This window comes from Meriones unguiculatus, chromosome 10 (genome assembly GCF_030254825.1).
Source record: "Meriones unguiculatus strain TT.TT164.6M chromosome 10, Bangor_MerUng_6.1, whole genome shotgun sequence".
Taxonomy (NCBI): Eukaryota; Metazoa; Chordata; class Mammalia; order Rodentia; family Muridae; genus Meriones; species Meriones unguiculatus.
In genome coordinates, this window is record NC_083358.1 from 5,329,326 (window position 1) to 5,346,809 (window position 17,484).

General features: G+C 46.6%; 1 protein-coding gene across 1 annotated transcript in view; it reads right to left on the reverse strand.

The window, feature by feature from the left end:
• Spg7 (SPG7 matrix AAA peptidase subunit, paraplegin) overlaps positions 1-17,484 on the reverse strand; it is a 32,535-nt gene that overhangs the window by 5,348 nt on the left and 9,703 nt on the right. Inside the window, exons 5-12 of the mRNA XM_021631198.2 lie at positions 15,583-15,722; positions 14,571-14,673; positions 12,991-13,116; positions 11,940-12,102; positions 11,281-11,454; positions 4,179-4,303; positions 1,943-2,045; positions 722-832 (exon numbers count right to left, since the gene is read on the reverse strand). Of these exons, the coding sequence (XP_021486873.1) occupies positions 722-832; positions 1,943-2,045; positions 4,179-4,303; positions 11,281-11,454; positions 11,940-12,102; positions 12,991-13,116; positions 14,571-14,673; positions 15,583-15,722 (1,045 nt within the window). The remainder of the gene's footprint in view (positions 1-721; positions 833-1,942; positions 2,046-4,178; positions 4,304-11,280; positions 11,455-11,939; positions 12,103-12,990; positions 13,117-14,570; positions 14,674-15,582; positions 15,723-17,484) is intronic.

Sequence of the window (17,484 nt, forward strand, 5' to 3'; positions counted from 1 at the left end):
GGCCAGCATGATCTACATAGCCAGCCAAGGCTATGTGGTGAGACCCAGTCTCAAAACAAAACAAAGACCCCCAACCAAACAAAAAACAACCAGCAGCTGAATCTTCTCGACAAAGCTCCTGCCCTGTCAATCACCAGAGCCATGAGCTTCAGGAGATGAGGTTAGTGGCAGTTACCCCTCTCCCACAGAGGCTACAGTGCCCTTTGGGGGTAGCGGCCTCTAGCTACACTGAATATGGCTGGCTGTGCCTCATCTGGCCCAATGTGGGCTCTCAGCCACCTCATGGAAGCTGAGATAATCTATATCACAGCTGGAAGCAGTGTTTTTGTTTTTGTTTTTCAGGCTGGGTGATTTATTTTTGACATAGGGTCTTTCTACATAGCCTTGGCTGTCCTGGAACTCACTATACAGTCCAGGCTGGCCTCAACCTCACAGAGACCCTCCTGCCACTGGTCTGGTACTCACTATGTAGAGATAGATGACTTGTGAACTCTGATCTTTCACCTCCCAAGTGATGTTTTTATGTTTGAAGATGTTTTTATATTTGCTTGAGGAACAGGTATATTCTTAGTAAATTTACAGTATCTCAAATGCAAGAAAAGTAACAATCCCTTGTTACTTATGAAATGACAATGTCAAAAGCTGGTCTAGTTTCACCTACCCACCCCTAGCCTCTGGCTGTCTGAAAGCTTCAGCCTTAACAAGGGTGTGGCCCTCATACCGGCAATGACGCGCTCCACGGCATACTCGAAGCTGAGCGTGTGGACAGACGTGTGCCCCTCCCGAGCAGCGTGGAGTGCAGCCTCATTGCAGATGTTGGCGATGTCGGCGCCTGTCAACACAAACCACAGGCAGGGATGGGGAGTGGTGCGGGCTCCTTCCTGTCAGCATTTAGGAAAGGAAGAGAAGGAAGGAGGCTAGACTCAGCTTTTAGTGAAGAAAAAGGAAAAGAGCTGGAAGTTGGGGCACGGGCCTCTGATTCCATTACTGGGGAGACTGAGGCAGGAGGACCACAAGTTCTAGGCAAGCACAGGCTACACAATGGGACTCTGTCTCAAAATAACAAACAAAAGAACAAAAAGGAAAGGGGAGAGGAGGAAGGGAGGAAGAAAAGAAGGAAAGGAAGGGAGAAGGGAGACGGAGAGAAGGAGGGAGAGAGGGAGGAAATGGAGAAAGGTTGCCGCTGGTGAGCTGTGGCAGGCAAGCAGGAAGGCAGAAGGTAGGCGATCAGTACTGTTCCCTGAAGCCCTCTCCCAGAAGCAGCTGGCTCAGCACCACAGTGTCATGCTATACTGGACCTTGCAGTCTTTTCCTGTTTTGTGTCACCTGAGACTTCATAAGTGTACAAAAGGGTTAGCATAAAGGACTCTCATGTCTATAAATCTTAAGGACTGAAAGGTAATCAAAAAGGAAGAAAGGAGAGTGTAAAAGGAATTTTGTTTTTATTTTTAGAGACAGGGTCTCCCGCCATAGCCTAGGCTGTCCTCAAACACCCAGAAGTCCTCATGCCTCATCCTCTTAAACGCATAAGCTACCAACTTGGCTCCCGCCTTTAAAACAAGAGCTATGCAGAAGCCTAACTGTGACTTCTACTTAATTGGAAATCACACGAACAGTATGAGGAGGAGGCCTTGTGGGCAATCTCAACTGGAAGGGGATGCAGGCAGACTGTCTCCCAACCCTTGGGTGGCAGAGGTTTTGGCCCGTCATGATGGCATCTGCTGCTGTGCTGGAGCAGCCCCAGTGCTGCTGTCAAGTTGGTGTGAGCCACAGTACTGCTTGCTGTTGCTTCCACCATCTCAGAGGAAGACGGTCCTTCTTCCCATCCCTCTGCTGCCGATTTCACTCAGGCCTGGACTGACCAGTGCCTCAGAACAGGGACAGCACTCCCACAGGGAGACAGATACTCTCTTATGAATAGGGATTAAGGTAAAGGTCATACCACTGAATCCTGGTGTCAGCTCTGCCAGCCGCTGGGAGTAGAAACTGCTGGGCTGGGTCAGCTTCAGGCCTTTCAGGTGCTGCTCGAAAATCTCCCGTCTCTCCTGTCACAAATTCAAAGACAGAGTTGAACTCACACTTGGCTGACAAGACAACCCCCTCTCCCATAAGCTCTGTGAACAAGCTCTGCTGGTGATCACAGGAAACACCGGTGTTACCATGCTTGCATTCTCAGTCCACACCTGTGATTTGGAAACCAATTCAGAAAGCTCCAAGCAGCAATTTAAAGATAAAATGAAATAAAAGTAATAGAATAGAAGTAAAGCATATCACACATAGCAAAGATCTACGTAACTTCCGCAAGTTACACATTCTGGACCCGCTGACACTTGTCAGGAGACAGCCAGCCTCTCTAGCTGGGATAATCGCTCTGTGCACTGTGTTCTCTGTATTTATTCAAATGCTTATTTCTGTACTTTGGTACTATTGTTTTTATGAAGCATCTATCTCAGTGTTTTGTAAATACTCTTCTCCATCACCTTCTGATTTGCTGAAGGCCAATGGAAGGCAGGAGAGGAACTGCGGAAAGAACCGGGAGGCAGAGATTGGCCAGGGGATATGGAGGTGGGAGGAGCAGGTGCGGGGACTGAGTGAGTGGTAATGGATCACGTGGCAAACATGGCTAGATAAACAGGTTAATTAGGATATACGAGCTAGCTGGAAAGCAGCCTAAACTAAGGCCTGAGCTAGAGTAAATAAGTCTCTGTGTCACTGTTCGGAGCTGAAGACCGTCCAGCAGGGTTCTCTCAAGCAGAGCAGTGGATACTGGGGCTGCCCCACACCGCCCTCTGTCCAGTGGCACTAACCAACCAGGTTTGCTCTCCTTTCCACACAGACCCTCCCTACACCCTCAGTCCCTTCTCTCGGGCTATAATGCGGCCTCTTTGACCACAAAGCAGACAGAAGCTTGTGAGGAAGAGGATCTCGGTGCAGAGAACCCTGTTTCCAGGGCCTTCGTCAAACAGCACATCTAGGACAAAGTCAAGTGTAGTTATGAGAGGTGAGATGGTTAGAGGCTGACAGGATGGTCGGAAGTTAGAATACTTGCTCTTCAGAGGCCCTGCGTTCAGTTCTTCCTCTCCACATGGTGGTTCATAACCATTCTTTTTTTTTTTTAAAGATTATTTATTTATTTATTTATTTATTATGCTTTCAATATACACCTACAGGCCACCAGATGTCATTATAGATGGCTGTGAGCCACCATGTGGTTGCTGGGAATTGAACTCAAGACCTTTGGAAGAGCAGGCAGTGCTCTTAACCTCTGAGCCATCTCTCCAGCCCTCACAACCATTTCTAACTCCAGCTGCAGGGGATCCAGGGACCTGATACCCTCTTCTGAGCTTCTCTGGCACTAGACACACATCGTGACATACATATATGTAGGAAAACTCATACATACAAAAACACACAAATAAATCTTAACAGCAGGGATAAAAATCCCAAGATTTCCCAAAAAGTTTTCAAGATGGAAGGGAGAAATGCCTCATTTTGATTGGAAAGAATTTACTATAAAATGTAACCTAGGCAGTGTGATGGTGGCAGCTTCAGTGGGGCACACCTTTAATCCCAATGCAGAGGCAGAGGCCAGAGGCGAGAGGCAGGTGGATCTCTGATTTCAAAACCAGCCTGGTCTACTGGTCTACAGAGCAAGTTCCAGGACAACCAGGGATATACAGAGAAACCCTGTCTCAAAAAAAAAAAAAAAAAAAAAAAAGACAGACAGATAGAGAATAAAACAAAACAACACACCCCACCTCAACCAGACCAGTGCAGTCAACTCCACACATTCAAGGATGAAGACATAGCACACTAGGGACACTAGCACACTGTGAAACTAAGAATAGTGAGTAGATACTGAGCATGTGGTCCCAGAATTCAAGAAGCTGAAGCTGGAGGATCATAAGTTCAAGGCCAGCCTGGGCTACATAGCAAGACTCTGTCTCAAAACCAAAACAAACAAAGCCAACTACAAAAGGATGCTGGGCATTATGGCACCCTGAGGAGCCAGGGACAGTTGGGCTCCAGTGTCACACCAAGCCTTTCCTGGAGGAAAGAACCATGACAACTACAAAATTAGAGCTTGTTGTCCCAGGCAGGGGAGGAAGGCTGTGGCCCAGGCCATAACAACTATGCTATGGAAAACTGACCACCCCATCCTTCCCAGCAGTTCTGACCTGAAGAGTGGGAAGATCAATGAAGACATGCCTGTCTAGTCGACCAGGCCTCATCAGAGCATTGTCCAAGACATCAGCTCGATTCGTGGATGCTAGGACGATGACATGGTCCGTGGTGCCCATTCCTGAGAGAACAGAGCAGACACAGTAGCCTTTGGAGGGGCTTCAATACAACGGCCTTCCCCAGTGACCACCCCCAGCAGGGGAAAAAGAACAGCACATTCCTTCTAGACAGGGTGATGGGTGGAGGCACCTGCCCAGTGTCTTCCAATCACAGTCACGCCAAAAGTGTGAAGTTGCTTGTTTTCCAACAACAGCAGTTTCTCATGGCCACATGTGGAGGCAGAACTGCCCAAAGTCCCCCTGGAGATGCAGGTAGCATCCCTGGAAGGGAATAGTAAATTTTCATCCCAAGTTCCTATTCTTGCTATGTGGCAGCCATCTTTACTGTGTGGTATCTAAACACTTTAATAACTGAGTTTAGGCATGAGGTTTCTTGTCCAAAATGTTAAACATGTGTCTGCAAAGATGGCTCAGTGGTTAAAGACAGTGCTACTCTTGCAGAAGACCCCAGTTCAGATCCCAGCACCCACAGCAGGAGGCTCACAGCCATCTTTAACTTCAGTTGCAGGGATCTGATGTCTTCTTTTGATATCCACAGGCATCAGACACACATGCAGTATATATAAATATATACACCGACAAAACACTCATATGCATAGACTTTTTAAAAAGTGGCTCAGAAACTACCCGACTCTTTAACTAGATTAATTACACTGGAGAAAAAAAAATCAACCACACAAAAATGTTTATAGCCATGTGTGGTGGTGCACACGACCTTTGCTCCCAGCATTTGGGAAGCAGGGACAAAGCATCTCTACAAATTCTAGGTCAGCCTGGTCCATATAGCAAGTTCAGGAGAGCCAAGACATAGAGAGACTCCACCTTCCCTCCAAAGAAGAAAACTGTATAAAGAAGCAAGCTGGGGAGGGGGTTGGGAATTTAGGTCAACTGGTAGAATGTCAGGAAGCTCTTGGTTCAATCCTTAGCACTGCATAAGCGAGGTGTGGTGGTGCACATCTGTAATACTAACTCTCTGGAGGCAGCATGATCTCAAGTTCAAGGTAATCCTCAGCCACATACAGAGTTCAAGACTAGCCTAGGATGCAAGAGACTTTGTCAAAAATGAAGGAAGGAAGGGGATCATTTCCTCTCTTTCACACTTCAAACCTGACAAGCCATGACAGTGACAATAATCCACAAACCTTCAAGAACAGAGTAATGCTAAAGCCAAGCATGCCGAAAAACAATGCTGACTTTCTGAAATGAGCTCAGACTCAAAAGAGGCACCAGACACTGCCTTCTGCTTCATCTGAACACCTGAGCCTTTCATGGATCGATAAAGACACAGAGAGTGAGAACCTGAGAGGCTACACAGAGTTTGGCAGCTAAAAGAGATCCACACAAAATATTCTGCCTGAAGACCTGCTGGTTTCAAACTCAGGCTTCTTTTGCTTGTTTTTATGAGACACCATCTCTCTCAGTAGCTCTGCAGAGCCTGAAACTTGCTGTATAGATGAAACTGGCCTTCAACTCAGAGCTCTCCTGCCTCTGCCTTCTGATACTGGGATTAGAGCGCGCTCCACCACACCTAGCATACCCACGCTCTTGAACATGTCTTCTGTCTAGATGCCTCAAAATTCTCAAATTATACAGATAACATACAGAAGAGGGTCAGGCCTGCAGATATTTGGAAAGCTGGGGCAGAAAGACGGCAAGTTCAAGGCCATCCTGGGCAACTAGTCAAGTTTATCTCAAAATAAAAATAAATGAAGAAGCCAGGTATGATGGCATACATCTGCACCCTCATCAGAAGAATCAGAAGTTCAAAATCGTACTGCATCACACAGGTGGTTCAAAGCCAGTCTAGAGTACATGAGACCCTGTCTCAAAAACACATTGACAAGCTGGGCATAAGGTGACGCATGCCTTTAATCCCTGCGTTTCGGAGGCAGAGGCAGTGGATCTGAGTTCCAGGCCAGCCAAGGCTACACAGTGAGACCTTGCCCCCACCCCAATAAATAAATAAATAAATACATACATAAAACTAAACAAACAAACAAAAAAGTACAATAGGGCTGGTGAGAATGGTTCACTTAGGGCCACCCCTCTTCAGTTTCCTCATGTGGTGGCACAGCAGGCTCTTGTCTAAATTCCTCTCTGCCTGAGCATATTTCTCATTTTTATTTATAAGTCTCTCTAATTTTTCTTCTAAGACTTGTATCAACCCATAGGTACTGTTTTTTTCCTATGTTTACACCCTGTCAATTGGCTGCTTGCTCCACCTCTTGACTTAGGGTTAACTTTATTTAATCCTGTTCACAATACTCAGCAGAAAGTTCTTTGATCAAAGGTGTGTGCTAGGACCAGGCCACACCACAACTACAAACACAACCAGTAAACAGCACAATCGCAGTGTGATCAAGCATACTGCAACAATGGGAAGTGGAGGCAGAAGAACCCCCTAAAGCTCTATCCATTGAGGCTGGATAGAAGGTCTGTGTGGTAGAAGGATGGGGAATATACCCAAGATCTAGTGGCTGGGGTATGTCACAACAGAGATGTGGGGAGTGGGTCCCAGTGGCCACCTGTTCTACATGAAAGAAGCTGACAATGGCAACAATGTCAACACAGACTAGCGGGTCATTTACCACCACAGAGCATCAGTGTAAGAGCTGTCCCCACACAGTGCAGGTTCTCTCACTCAGGTGTTCACTTATAACTTTGGTCTGGGCTTGGGAGATGCCCAGAAGCTGTGGCTGTGTGTGGAAATGCTGCTATCTGGGACATAAACTGAGAGCTACCAGTGATGTCCCTATGCGCTCAAGCCTGGCATCACCTAGGCCTTGGCCCACAGTGACCATATTGAAGGGCTAGAGCAGGCTGGGTGGTTAGATGAACAGCTACTTTGCTGGTTGGGTATGACACAATAGCTGAGTCCCAGGCTGTGTCTGTTCTGTTATTCACTCACCTGACATGGTTATGAGAAAATGCATCCTGCTAGTGAAGGATACAGTGAAGACTAGGCTACCTAGATGCAATAAAAGCCATGAGAGGCTGCCCTTGAACTCACAGAGATCAACCTGCCTCTGCCTCCCCAGTGCTGGGATTAACGGCATGTGCCCCACCATGCCTGATACAACAGGTGCTCTTAACTGCTGAGCCACCTCTCCAGCCTAATTTCTTCCTTTCAGTTTTTGATACAGCCCAGGATCACATGCATTCAAGGCAAGAGCTCTATCACTGTCACTAAGCCACTCCCCAAGCCCTGCTAGGATTTTGTCATCCCCCCGCTCTTTAAACAGGGTCTCACTGTAGCTCTGTCTAGCCTGGAATGTGCTATATAGACCATGCTGGACTCAAACACTCACAGAACCACCTGCCCCTGCCTCCCACGCTACCCGGCCCTGCTAGGATTTTCTAATGACTCCCATGTGGAATCAGCATTCACATTCTCCATTCTGTTTCCCAAAACAAAGATGTGTACATACACCACAGCAGAACATGCCATGTCAGTGAGCCCTTCCTCTAAGAAAACGCCTCTGGCCGGCTGCTTGTGTGGTGACAGGTGGGTAGCAGGTGCTTTGCCTTAGGCTTTCTTGCACAAACTTGTAGTCCCACAAATGCCCACAGCACCAGTGCTGAGGCCTCTGTGACTAGGATTTCTCATTCCCTTGGTGAGTTTTTCCCACGACCAGCACAACATCCGCTCAAACCCATCCACTGTTCTCAGTGAAGAGAAGCTGCTCTTCCTGAGGAGACAACAAAGACTAGTTTCAGAGCATCTGAAGGAACCAGTGTCCACAGCTGTGAGCTCACAAAGACACTTATTAGTGCTGGGCCAACCTGACAAGCAATGGGGGCCTCAGCCAACTCCAGGGACAAACAGCTATTTTATGGTAGGTCAAAGGAGTGCAGCTCAGAAAAAATGTTCTGCTTTCTAATAGACTCAAGTCTCTTGAAAAAGATGGCTTCTGTCTTTAAACTATGCAAGGTAACAAACTGGTTAACACATTTTCTTTTCTAGTTCAGTATTAATGTTATGAAATCCATTTAAGCCCTTATTTAAATAAAGTATCTCTGAGGTGGTGGTGGGAAGAGCCACAGGAGAAGGGTTCACTGGAGTTTCCTTCAGGATCAAGGATGTCTGGTCCATGTTCAGAAGGACGAAGGGTGTGTCCAACCTCACTTCAAAAATCCTAGAGCCACAGCTGAGACTAGAAAGGCCTTCACCCCAGGCCACTAGGCCTGGTCTCCAGTGTCTACCAGAGCATCCAGCCCTCTGCTCTTCACAGGAAACCACTCCACCACATCCCCCCAGGTACTTAGTGCTCTGGAAACTCGACACTGAGAATGTGCTGTCAGTGAGCAAAGCAGCTGTGTCTCGGCTGCTCATGCCATCGGCTCTCAACTAATATGCCAAGAGACACCTGGACAACAAAGGAGACAGAAAATAGGAAGGTTGCGGGGCAGGTCTAGATGCAACCTTTCAAACTCATCTTAATAACACAATACCTCATCGTTGTCAGAACCATGCCAATTTTTAAACCTGCAGCAATTTTACAGTTCCTGAAATAACAAGCATTGTGCACTAGCCATCTGACAACACAACAGCTATGCGCTGACCTCTTATGTGCACATGTGTGAGACAGAGCAGTGTATACTACTGCATGTGTGCATACAGGTACAAGTATGGGCCTGTGGATGAAGGCCAAAGGAGGACATCATGTGTCCTCTTCTATCTCTCCACCCTTCAGTCTGCCAAGGATGTGATGTGTCTGTTCTAACTGCTTTGAGGGTCATCATGTTATTTAATGGTTGCTACCAAAACACATGCTTCACTTGGCCTTAAGAACATATCATGGGGCTGGAGAGATGGCTCAGCGGGTCAGAGCACTCGTTGCTCTTCCAGCCGCCTAGAGTTCAATTCCCAGCAACCCCATGATGGCTCACAACCATCTATAATGTGATCTGATGCCCTCTACTGACATGCAGTTGTACATGCAGATAGGTTAGAGTTAGGGTTAGGGTGTACATGCAGATAGAGCACTCAAATACATTAAAGGGGGGGGGCGCTGCAGAGTTGGCTCAGGGTATAAGAGCACTTGGCTATACTTTCAAAGGTCCTGAGTTCAGTTCCCAGCAACTACATGGTGGTCCATAACTATCGTGAGATCTGGTGCCCTATTCTGGTGTGCAGGTATACATGTAAGCAGAGTATAAAAAAAAAAGAACGAATCACAAGCTGGGCAGTGGTGGCGCATGCCTTTGATCCCAACACTTGGTTGGCAGAGGCAGGTGGATCTCTGAGTTCGAGGTCACCCTGGTCCACATAGTGAGTTTTAGGACAGCCAAAGTCACACAGAGAAACTCTGTCTCAAAAACAAAACAAAACAAAACAAAAGCCTACCCACACCACAGAGTCGGGTGCAGTAGTGCAAGCCGGGAGGCAGAGGCAGACAGATCTCTAAGTTCAAGGCCAGCCTGGTCTACAGAGTGAGTTCTAGTACAGCCAGGGCCACACACAGAAACACTATCTTAAAAAACAAAACAAAACAATGAACCAACCAAATAAAACAAAAATGAAGTATTTATGTCAAATTTATGTTTTTATCTACAAAAATGTTCACATCAAATAAAACTAAGCTGACACAGAGAGAGGAAGAGGTGGCTCAGCTTGTAAATGCTCTGATGATTTGAATTTGATTCCCAATACCCATATAACAAAAGGAACCAACTCATTAAGACTTGTCTTCTAACTATATGCCTGCCACGGCACGCACTCTTTCCACACACAAATGAAATATATTAATGCACTTTTCAAAAAGCCTTTTATGGAATGAGTCTCCTAGAAATAGCTTGAAAGAAAATAAAGTCCTCATCTCCCTCACTGGGCTTCTCTATTACAAAGAAAAGCAATGCCACCGAGGTTAGTCCAGAAGTGTCTTTCACAGTGTCACACATGGGCACCTCCTGTAACACAAGAATCCCCACATCCTGTTCAACATGCCCACTCCAAGGGCACAGGGACACACAACAAAGAAATGGAGGCCTTAAAGGCCTCACTGCTGGCTGTCAGCACTCGCCCTGGCTTTCGGCTTCCCTTTCACCAAGCCTGACTACTGAACTGGGGATAAAGCGAGTGGTGAACATGTGTGAGGCTTTGGATTACCTTCCCAGTATTAAAAAAAAAAAAAAAGTAAAAAGGAAAGATGAATTTTCTTTGTATTTCCTTATGTGTGTGAATGTTTTGCCTGTATGTTATGTGTACCATCTGTATGCCTGGTGCCCACAAATTAGGAGGGCACTGGATGCCAAAGGACTGGAGTCATGGATGGTGGTGAGCCACCATGTGGATGCTGGGAAGCAACTCCAGGTCCATGGTAAGAGCACCAAGTGCTCTTAACCACTGAGCCCTCTCTTCAGCTGCCAAGCTGAGGTGTTTTGTTTTGTTTCCAGATGGTATTTCTCTGTGTATCCCTGGCTGACCTGAAACTCACTCTGTAGACGAAGATGACCCCAAACTCGGAAATTCGTCTGCCTCTGCCTCCCAAGCTGTGGGATTAGAGGCATGTGACACCATGACTGGCTAAACTGAATTTCTTTTCTTTTCTTGCTTCCCTCCTTTCTTTGAGTCAGGGTTTCCCTGCATAGCCTTGACTGTTCTAGACTCACTTTGTAGACCAGGCTGGCCTCAAACTCAAAGAGATCCAATTGCCTCTGCCTCCCAAGTGCTGGGATTACAGGCCTGTGTCAATGTGCCTGGCTAGGCTGAGTTTCTTAAAGGTAGCAAATCAATGGACAATCCTTATGCTGACTTGCTGTCAACATCTAGAATATTCTCTGTGTAATGTCCTCACTAGGGCAGGAATGGACAGAAACACTCAATAGTGATTGAAGAAATATAATACCCCCATCAGTGATACCCCAGATGCTTGAACAGAAAATGTGACGGGATTCGTCTACCCTGAAAGTCATCACTCTGACAGGGGTCAGAATTTCCTCCTAGTGTGCTATACAGTGAGGCAGGCTGGGCACTGACCGTCCATCTCAACCAGGAGTTGATTGAGGGTCTGCTCCTCCTCTGTGTTGGAGAATCCAGACATGGAGGTAGACCGCTTCTTTCCCACAGCGTCGATCTCATCAATGTATACTATGCAAGGAGCCCGGGCCCGGGCTTCCTTGAAAAGGCTACGTACTCGGGCAGCTCCTAGACCTGAGGGGACACAGAGTATCAAAACACAGACAGACAAAGGAAATCCAATCCTATTTTTGGGTCAAAAACAGATAGGCAAAATCTTCCACCAAAGATGCATATACCAAGGGGGCCACTCTCTGCAGATGAACCAGAATTAGCCAGCATCTTGCCATCCTGGCCTCCCGAGCCACAGGTGAAAGTGGAATCAAGGCATGTAACTACCAAGTTGATGTGACCCAGAACTTATTTTGTTATTTGTTGTTGAGAAAGGTTCTCTCTATCCTAGAACTCCACTCTGTAGACCAGGCTGGCCTTGAACTCATAGATCTGCTAGAATTAAAGGCATGTGCTGCCACTGCCTGGCTTGGAACAAAACTTACTTTAACTTGGGTTGTGTTTGTCCTTTACTGTTCCACTCAGCTACCATGTTAGGGAGGGTTACATGGAAAGCCGCCCCAGGCATTAGGCCAATGAACCTGCCTGTGTCTTCAGCCCATACCTACCTCCAATGACCTCCACAAACTCTGGGCCAGCCATTGCTAAAAAGGGCACCTGAGCCTCTGTGGCGACTGCCTTGGCCAGGAGTGTCTTCCCACAACCAGGGGGTCCCAGCAACAGGGCACCTTTTGGAACCTTGGCACCAAGCTGAAGGAAACGCTCTGGGCTCTAGACAGGAATATACATGCAACATAAGTACTGAGCATTTAACAGAGAATATTTAAGTGACTCATATGAAGAGTAACCTACGATGGTCATGAATCAGCTAGTTTCAGTGGGTCCAGAAAATAAAGAGTGCTTCATAGGCCACAGCTCCAGTGTTAGTTGCCTCCCCGAGATCTTTACTGTTCTACAAACAAATGCTCACATACACCAAAATGCCCAGGAACACCAAGTGATACTGTAATCTTCCCTCTCAAATTATCCCCAGTAGGCCAATAAAATTGCCTCTCTACCTGGGCTGGGCAGAAGAGAGGAAGGCAGAGCTAAGGTTCTTGGGCTTGGAGGGCAGAAGGATCACAGAGAGAGTTGCAGGAGAGGTGGAAAGGAGAAGAGAGGAGCAGGTCACCACAGGTTAGCGTGAACTAGAAGCATGTAGCTGGGAGGAGCTTGCTCTCTCTGAGGACTGGCATGATGGAGAGCAGCAGTCCAGATGGAGCATGCCCAAGTATTTATGGGAATTTTGGATGAGACGTGTGGCTGGGGGATAATAAGGTATCTTAGGTGGTTAAGATCTGCCCAGCCCCAGTGTTTTAAGGCATACTAAAAATCTAACAGGTGTCTGAGTCATTTTTGGAGACAAGGTTACTCTGTGTAGCCTTGGCTGTCTGGGACTAACTTTCTAGACCAGGCTGGCCTTGAACTCAGAGATTTGCCTGCTTCTGCCTCCCCAAGTGCTGGGATTACAGGCATGCGGCACTGCTCCCAGCAGAATCATTTGTTTAATAGCAGGTTAAGGAATAACCACTGCACTTAATAGTTATATGAACCAGTATTTAACATTAATAGTTTTGCAAACATCTTACATCTCTCAGTGGCTTAACACATGACTCTCACCTTCAGATAATCCACAAACTCTCGGACTTCCAGTTTGGCTTCATGCATTCCTGCCACATCTTGGAAGCTGACGCCTTTCCCTGTCTTCCCATCGACGATGGTGAAACGCGCCATTTTAAGCTGATTCTATGCAGAAAGAGTCAGAGCAGGAAGCTGTGCATCCCTAGCAAAACAGGGAAGCAGTAGCTGCTATCTGCTTGACCTAACACAACCTCTACCTCCATCTTGGGTGGAACTGCTTCCTCTTACCACTGAGGACCACCAGCCTAAAAGCCTACTCCCACAGTCATGATGGAGATCATAGACTACTTCAAACATATACCGGGAAATCTTTGGCTTGCATTGTTTGTATTAGGAAGAAAGTAATGCAGCAATTTATCTTTAAAAGAAGAGCTAGTCAAGCAGTAGGGGTACAGCCTTAAATCTCAGCGCTTGGGAGGCAGAGGCAGGTGGATCTCTGAGTTTGAGGCCAGCCTGGTTTACAGAGTGACTTCCAGGACAGCCAGGGCTGCACAGAGAAACCCTGTCTCTAAAAACCAATAAAATAAAATAAAAATAAAAATTAGAGCTGGAGAGATGTTTCAGTTTTAGTGCTTAAGGGCACTCACTGTTCTTACAGAAGACTGGTTCAAATACTAGCACCCACAAAGACAACCTTCTATAACTTCAGTTCCAGGAGATTTTACACTCTCTTCTAACCTCTGTGGATACTACATACACAGGGTGCACATACATGCAGGCAAAACATTTATACACATAAAATACAAACAAAATTTAAAAAGATAAATGAATAAAAACAAATGTAAATCTCTCCTCAGGGTAAGGAGCATAGCTCAGCGGTAGAGCACTGACCTAGCATGTGCAAGGCTCTAGGATTAATCAGCAACAGCACATCAAAAGAAAAAGTGCTCATTAGCTAAGGAGCCAGAAATTACACTCTTGGTGAAAACAAAATGACACTCCCAGGGTGGAAAAGGAGCTGCCTATATCCCCAGTCCAAGTCTGAGGGGTGGAGAAGTCATAGGATAAAAAGTACACTTTCTAAGGTATACCCCAAGAGCAGAAGGGGAGTCTTCCTGTATTATGGCTACTCTTCAAGGTACCTTCAATGCTTCTCTTGTTCGGTAATAATAGAAACTAGGAAAAGGACAAAAAAAAAAAAAAAAAGAAACACATCATTTCCATTTCCAGCTAACACGAGATTTTGCAAAACAGGGACACACGGAACACAGTGGCCTATGTCGGAAAACGTACTTTCGGCAACACTGGCTATCCCACACTCTCCAGTCAGCCAAGCAGGAGAGACAGGCTGTTAATCATGGTTTCTGCTTGACCACTGTAAAAAAAAAAAAGCTCATTTTCACTAGGTGGTGGTGGTCCACGTCTTTAATCCCAGCACTTGGGAGGCTAAGGCAGGTGAATCTTTGAGCTCAAGGCCAGCCTTGTCTAAGGAACCAGGAACACAAGGGAACCCTGTGTCAAAAAAAAAAAAAAGCTCCTTTTCCTGCCCGAGTACTTTTCTATGGGCTATAGGGAAGGATTCCAGCTCTTACATACAAACATCCAGCAGTACAACTTACGAAAGCACTGAATCCGCCTTCCCTTCCTGTCATCCCAGCCAGTCTGAAAATATACCACAGGATGGCCAAGCCGACTGCTGTCATCCCCAGGGCGTAGAGGGCACTGGGAAAGAAGGAAAGGAAAGTTATGCGGTTGGAAGTCATTGTCAGGGGAACTGATGGGTTACGACCTTTGAAGCTGGCCTCTGAGTCTGAGGAGGCAAGGCAGACAGCTAGCGCTTATGTAGACACATTCTCCTGACCCATTGTCACCACATTTCCTCTTCCACACAGGTTTTCAAGTGTTTAGTCTGAATGGACACAGGCTTACCTACTCTGCTATGGGACAATGACCAAGAAAAGCAGGTTCTTCTATAGCTAACAGGTCTTACTTTGCAATTTCAATTAGTAAACCAAAAAAACAAAACAAAACAAACAAACAAACAAAAGACAATACAATTAAGTTCTACTATAGGCTCTCCACATAAGAAGGCCTACCATGACCTGGCCCATACCTCCATCATCTGCCTGTCCCCTGATAGTAAAACCAGATCAGCCTCAAGGTGGGAAGTTTCAGCATCTGGGCTGTGCAGATTAGAGGAAGTCATCTTCAAGAGGCTGCTTGCTAGATACTGGCTTGCTGTATCTCACATCACAAACCCACAGTGAACTTCTCTTAGACACTGGCTTCCATCACTGCTGGTTTGGCAAGACTACAGGTTCCATGGTCCCATATGACACACCAAACAGTGCTAAAATGCCTCTAAAAGAATTTCTATTGACCATAGCCCTTTCTATCCCCTCTGTTCCCTTTTCCTCAGTGTGCTTAATTAAGAATCTCCACAGACAAGTAAAGAAAGTTAGGCTCAGTGAGCTGGCCTTCCACCTCTGTACTTTCACATTCGTGGACCCTTTCTGTGGAACCCAATCAACTCTCAACAGAGGCAGCTCAAGACTTGATCTGGTCAGTGTGTCTCACAGAAATTACAAAGCCAGGCAGGGTGAGGTCAAGGCCAAGGTACAGCTAACGTACTTTCCAAAGAATCCTGTCCGCTTGTAGGAGACAGGAATCCTGTCCTTGCTCTCGATGTTCAGTTCATCTTCAGCTGCTCGAAGCTTCTCTTCAAATTTGTCAATATTTGCTACCTGCATCCGGTACATCAAGGACAGCCGCTGTGGGCAAAACACAGTGGGCACAAAGAGGGCGAAAGGTCAGTACACAGTGCTGGCACGTGACATCACACCAGTACTTCCACACCTAAAAAAGCTCTAGATTTCTCAAGCACAACCAAGAATGGCAATCTCAGGACATACCCTTTCTGACAGAAAAGCTTTGCACAAAGTATAATTCTGCCCTGGCACGTGGGACTCACCAGAGACAGAGGCACCTGCAGGAAGCACAATTGGCCATGGCCAATCTGGGTCACCAGTCTCAGGTTTTCTGATTTTTGTTTTTGTTCTGTGAGACAGTTTGAATTCAAATTCCTCCTGATGACCCACCTTGCCTAATTTTCATGTCACTTTTGTCACAGCCCCACATTCCCACATTGTTGAGAACTCAAAGTCTAACACATTCCTGGATTTAACTTGAGCCAGCGACTGGTGATGGACACCAGCCCTAAAGTCTCAGAGACGTCTTCCACCCTGCATCTTGGCTCGGTGTAAATTGGTGGAGGTGACAATAAGGAGGCGATATGTATTTTAGCCACCTTTTGCATTTCCTCCCTCTGCACATTAGATGAAGCACCTGTCAGTTACACCCCTCCTGTTCCTGAAAGTCTGACTGGGCTTTCCCATACGTCAAGACATTCTAACACCCACATAGCTTCACCAACCTGCGCCAGGGGAAAAGGGTTGAAATGACCTTCTTTATTCTCCCAGACTCAAGAGCAAAGACTTGTCTTATTTCAGAAGCCAGTTCAAACCCTACATTATCTGCAGTGTTCTGGGACCTTCCGGACCTGCCTCACACAAGCAAAGCACAGAGTGCTCTGCACACCTTTGCGAAGCCTTCAGGATAAAGGAGAACTTCATCTTTGCGGTTAGATGGATTTAGCTCTTGTTGTTGGACAGTGTTTTTTTTTTTTTTAAGATTTATTTACTGATTATGTATACAGTATTTGGCCTGCATGTACATCTGCACACCAGATCTCATTATAGATGATTGTGAGCCACCATGTGGTTGCTGGGAATTGAACTCAGGACCTTTGGAAGGGCAGCCAGTGCTCTTAACCCCTGAGCCATCTCTCCAGGGACTGGTTCTTATAAACTGTCAGCACAGAGCTTGCTGGGTCAGATGACGCTCATGCCACCCACGTCCAGGTAAGAAGGGTCTCAGCGTGTCCTTTGGGGTACACAGTAGATCTGGTGGGAGAAAGTACACTCTACTGGAAGAACAGGCTCGTTCCAGTCAGTAGCCACTATGACTACAGCTGGCACCTGCAGCTGGTATGGCTACCTGGAGCAGGTGAGAGCAGCAGGGTCACCTCTCAGCTGCATTCTCCTGCCACCCAACTGCAAATAAAACATGGGAAGGAAGCTGGGTGTGGTGGCACAGGCCTGAGATCCCAGCACTCTGGGAGCCAGAGGCACGAGGATCTCTGTGAGCCCAGAGTCCAGGACAGCCAAGGCTACACAGAGAAATGCTCTCAATAACAAAACAAAACAAAACAAAAACCCCAAAAAACAATGGGCTAGAGAAATGGCTTAATCTTAGCACTGTTTGGTGTGTCCCTAGGTCCTGAATTCAATTCCCAGCAACCACTCAGTAGCTCATAACCATCTACACTGGGATCCGATACCCTCTTATGCAAGTGTACATGAACACTCATACACATAAAATAAATAGAATCTGACAAAAACAAACACATATAAAAAACAAACAAAACAGGCCTGGAAAGATGGCTCAGAGGTTAGAGCACTGGCTGCTCTTCCA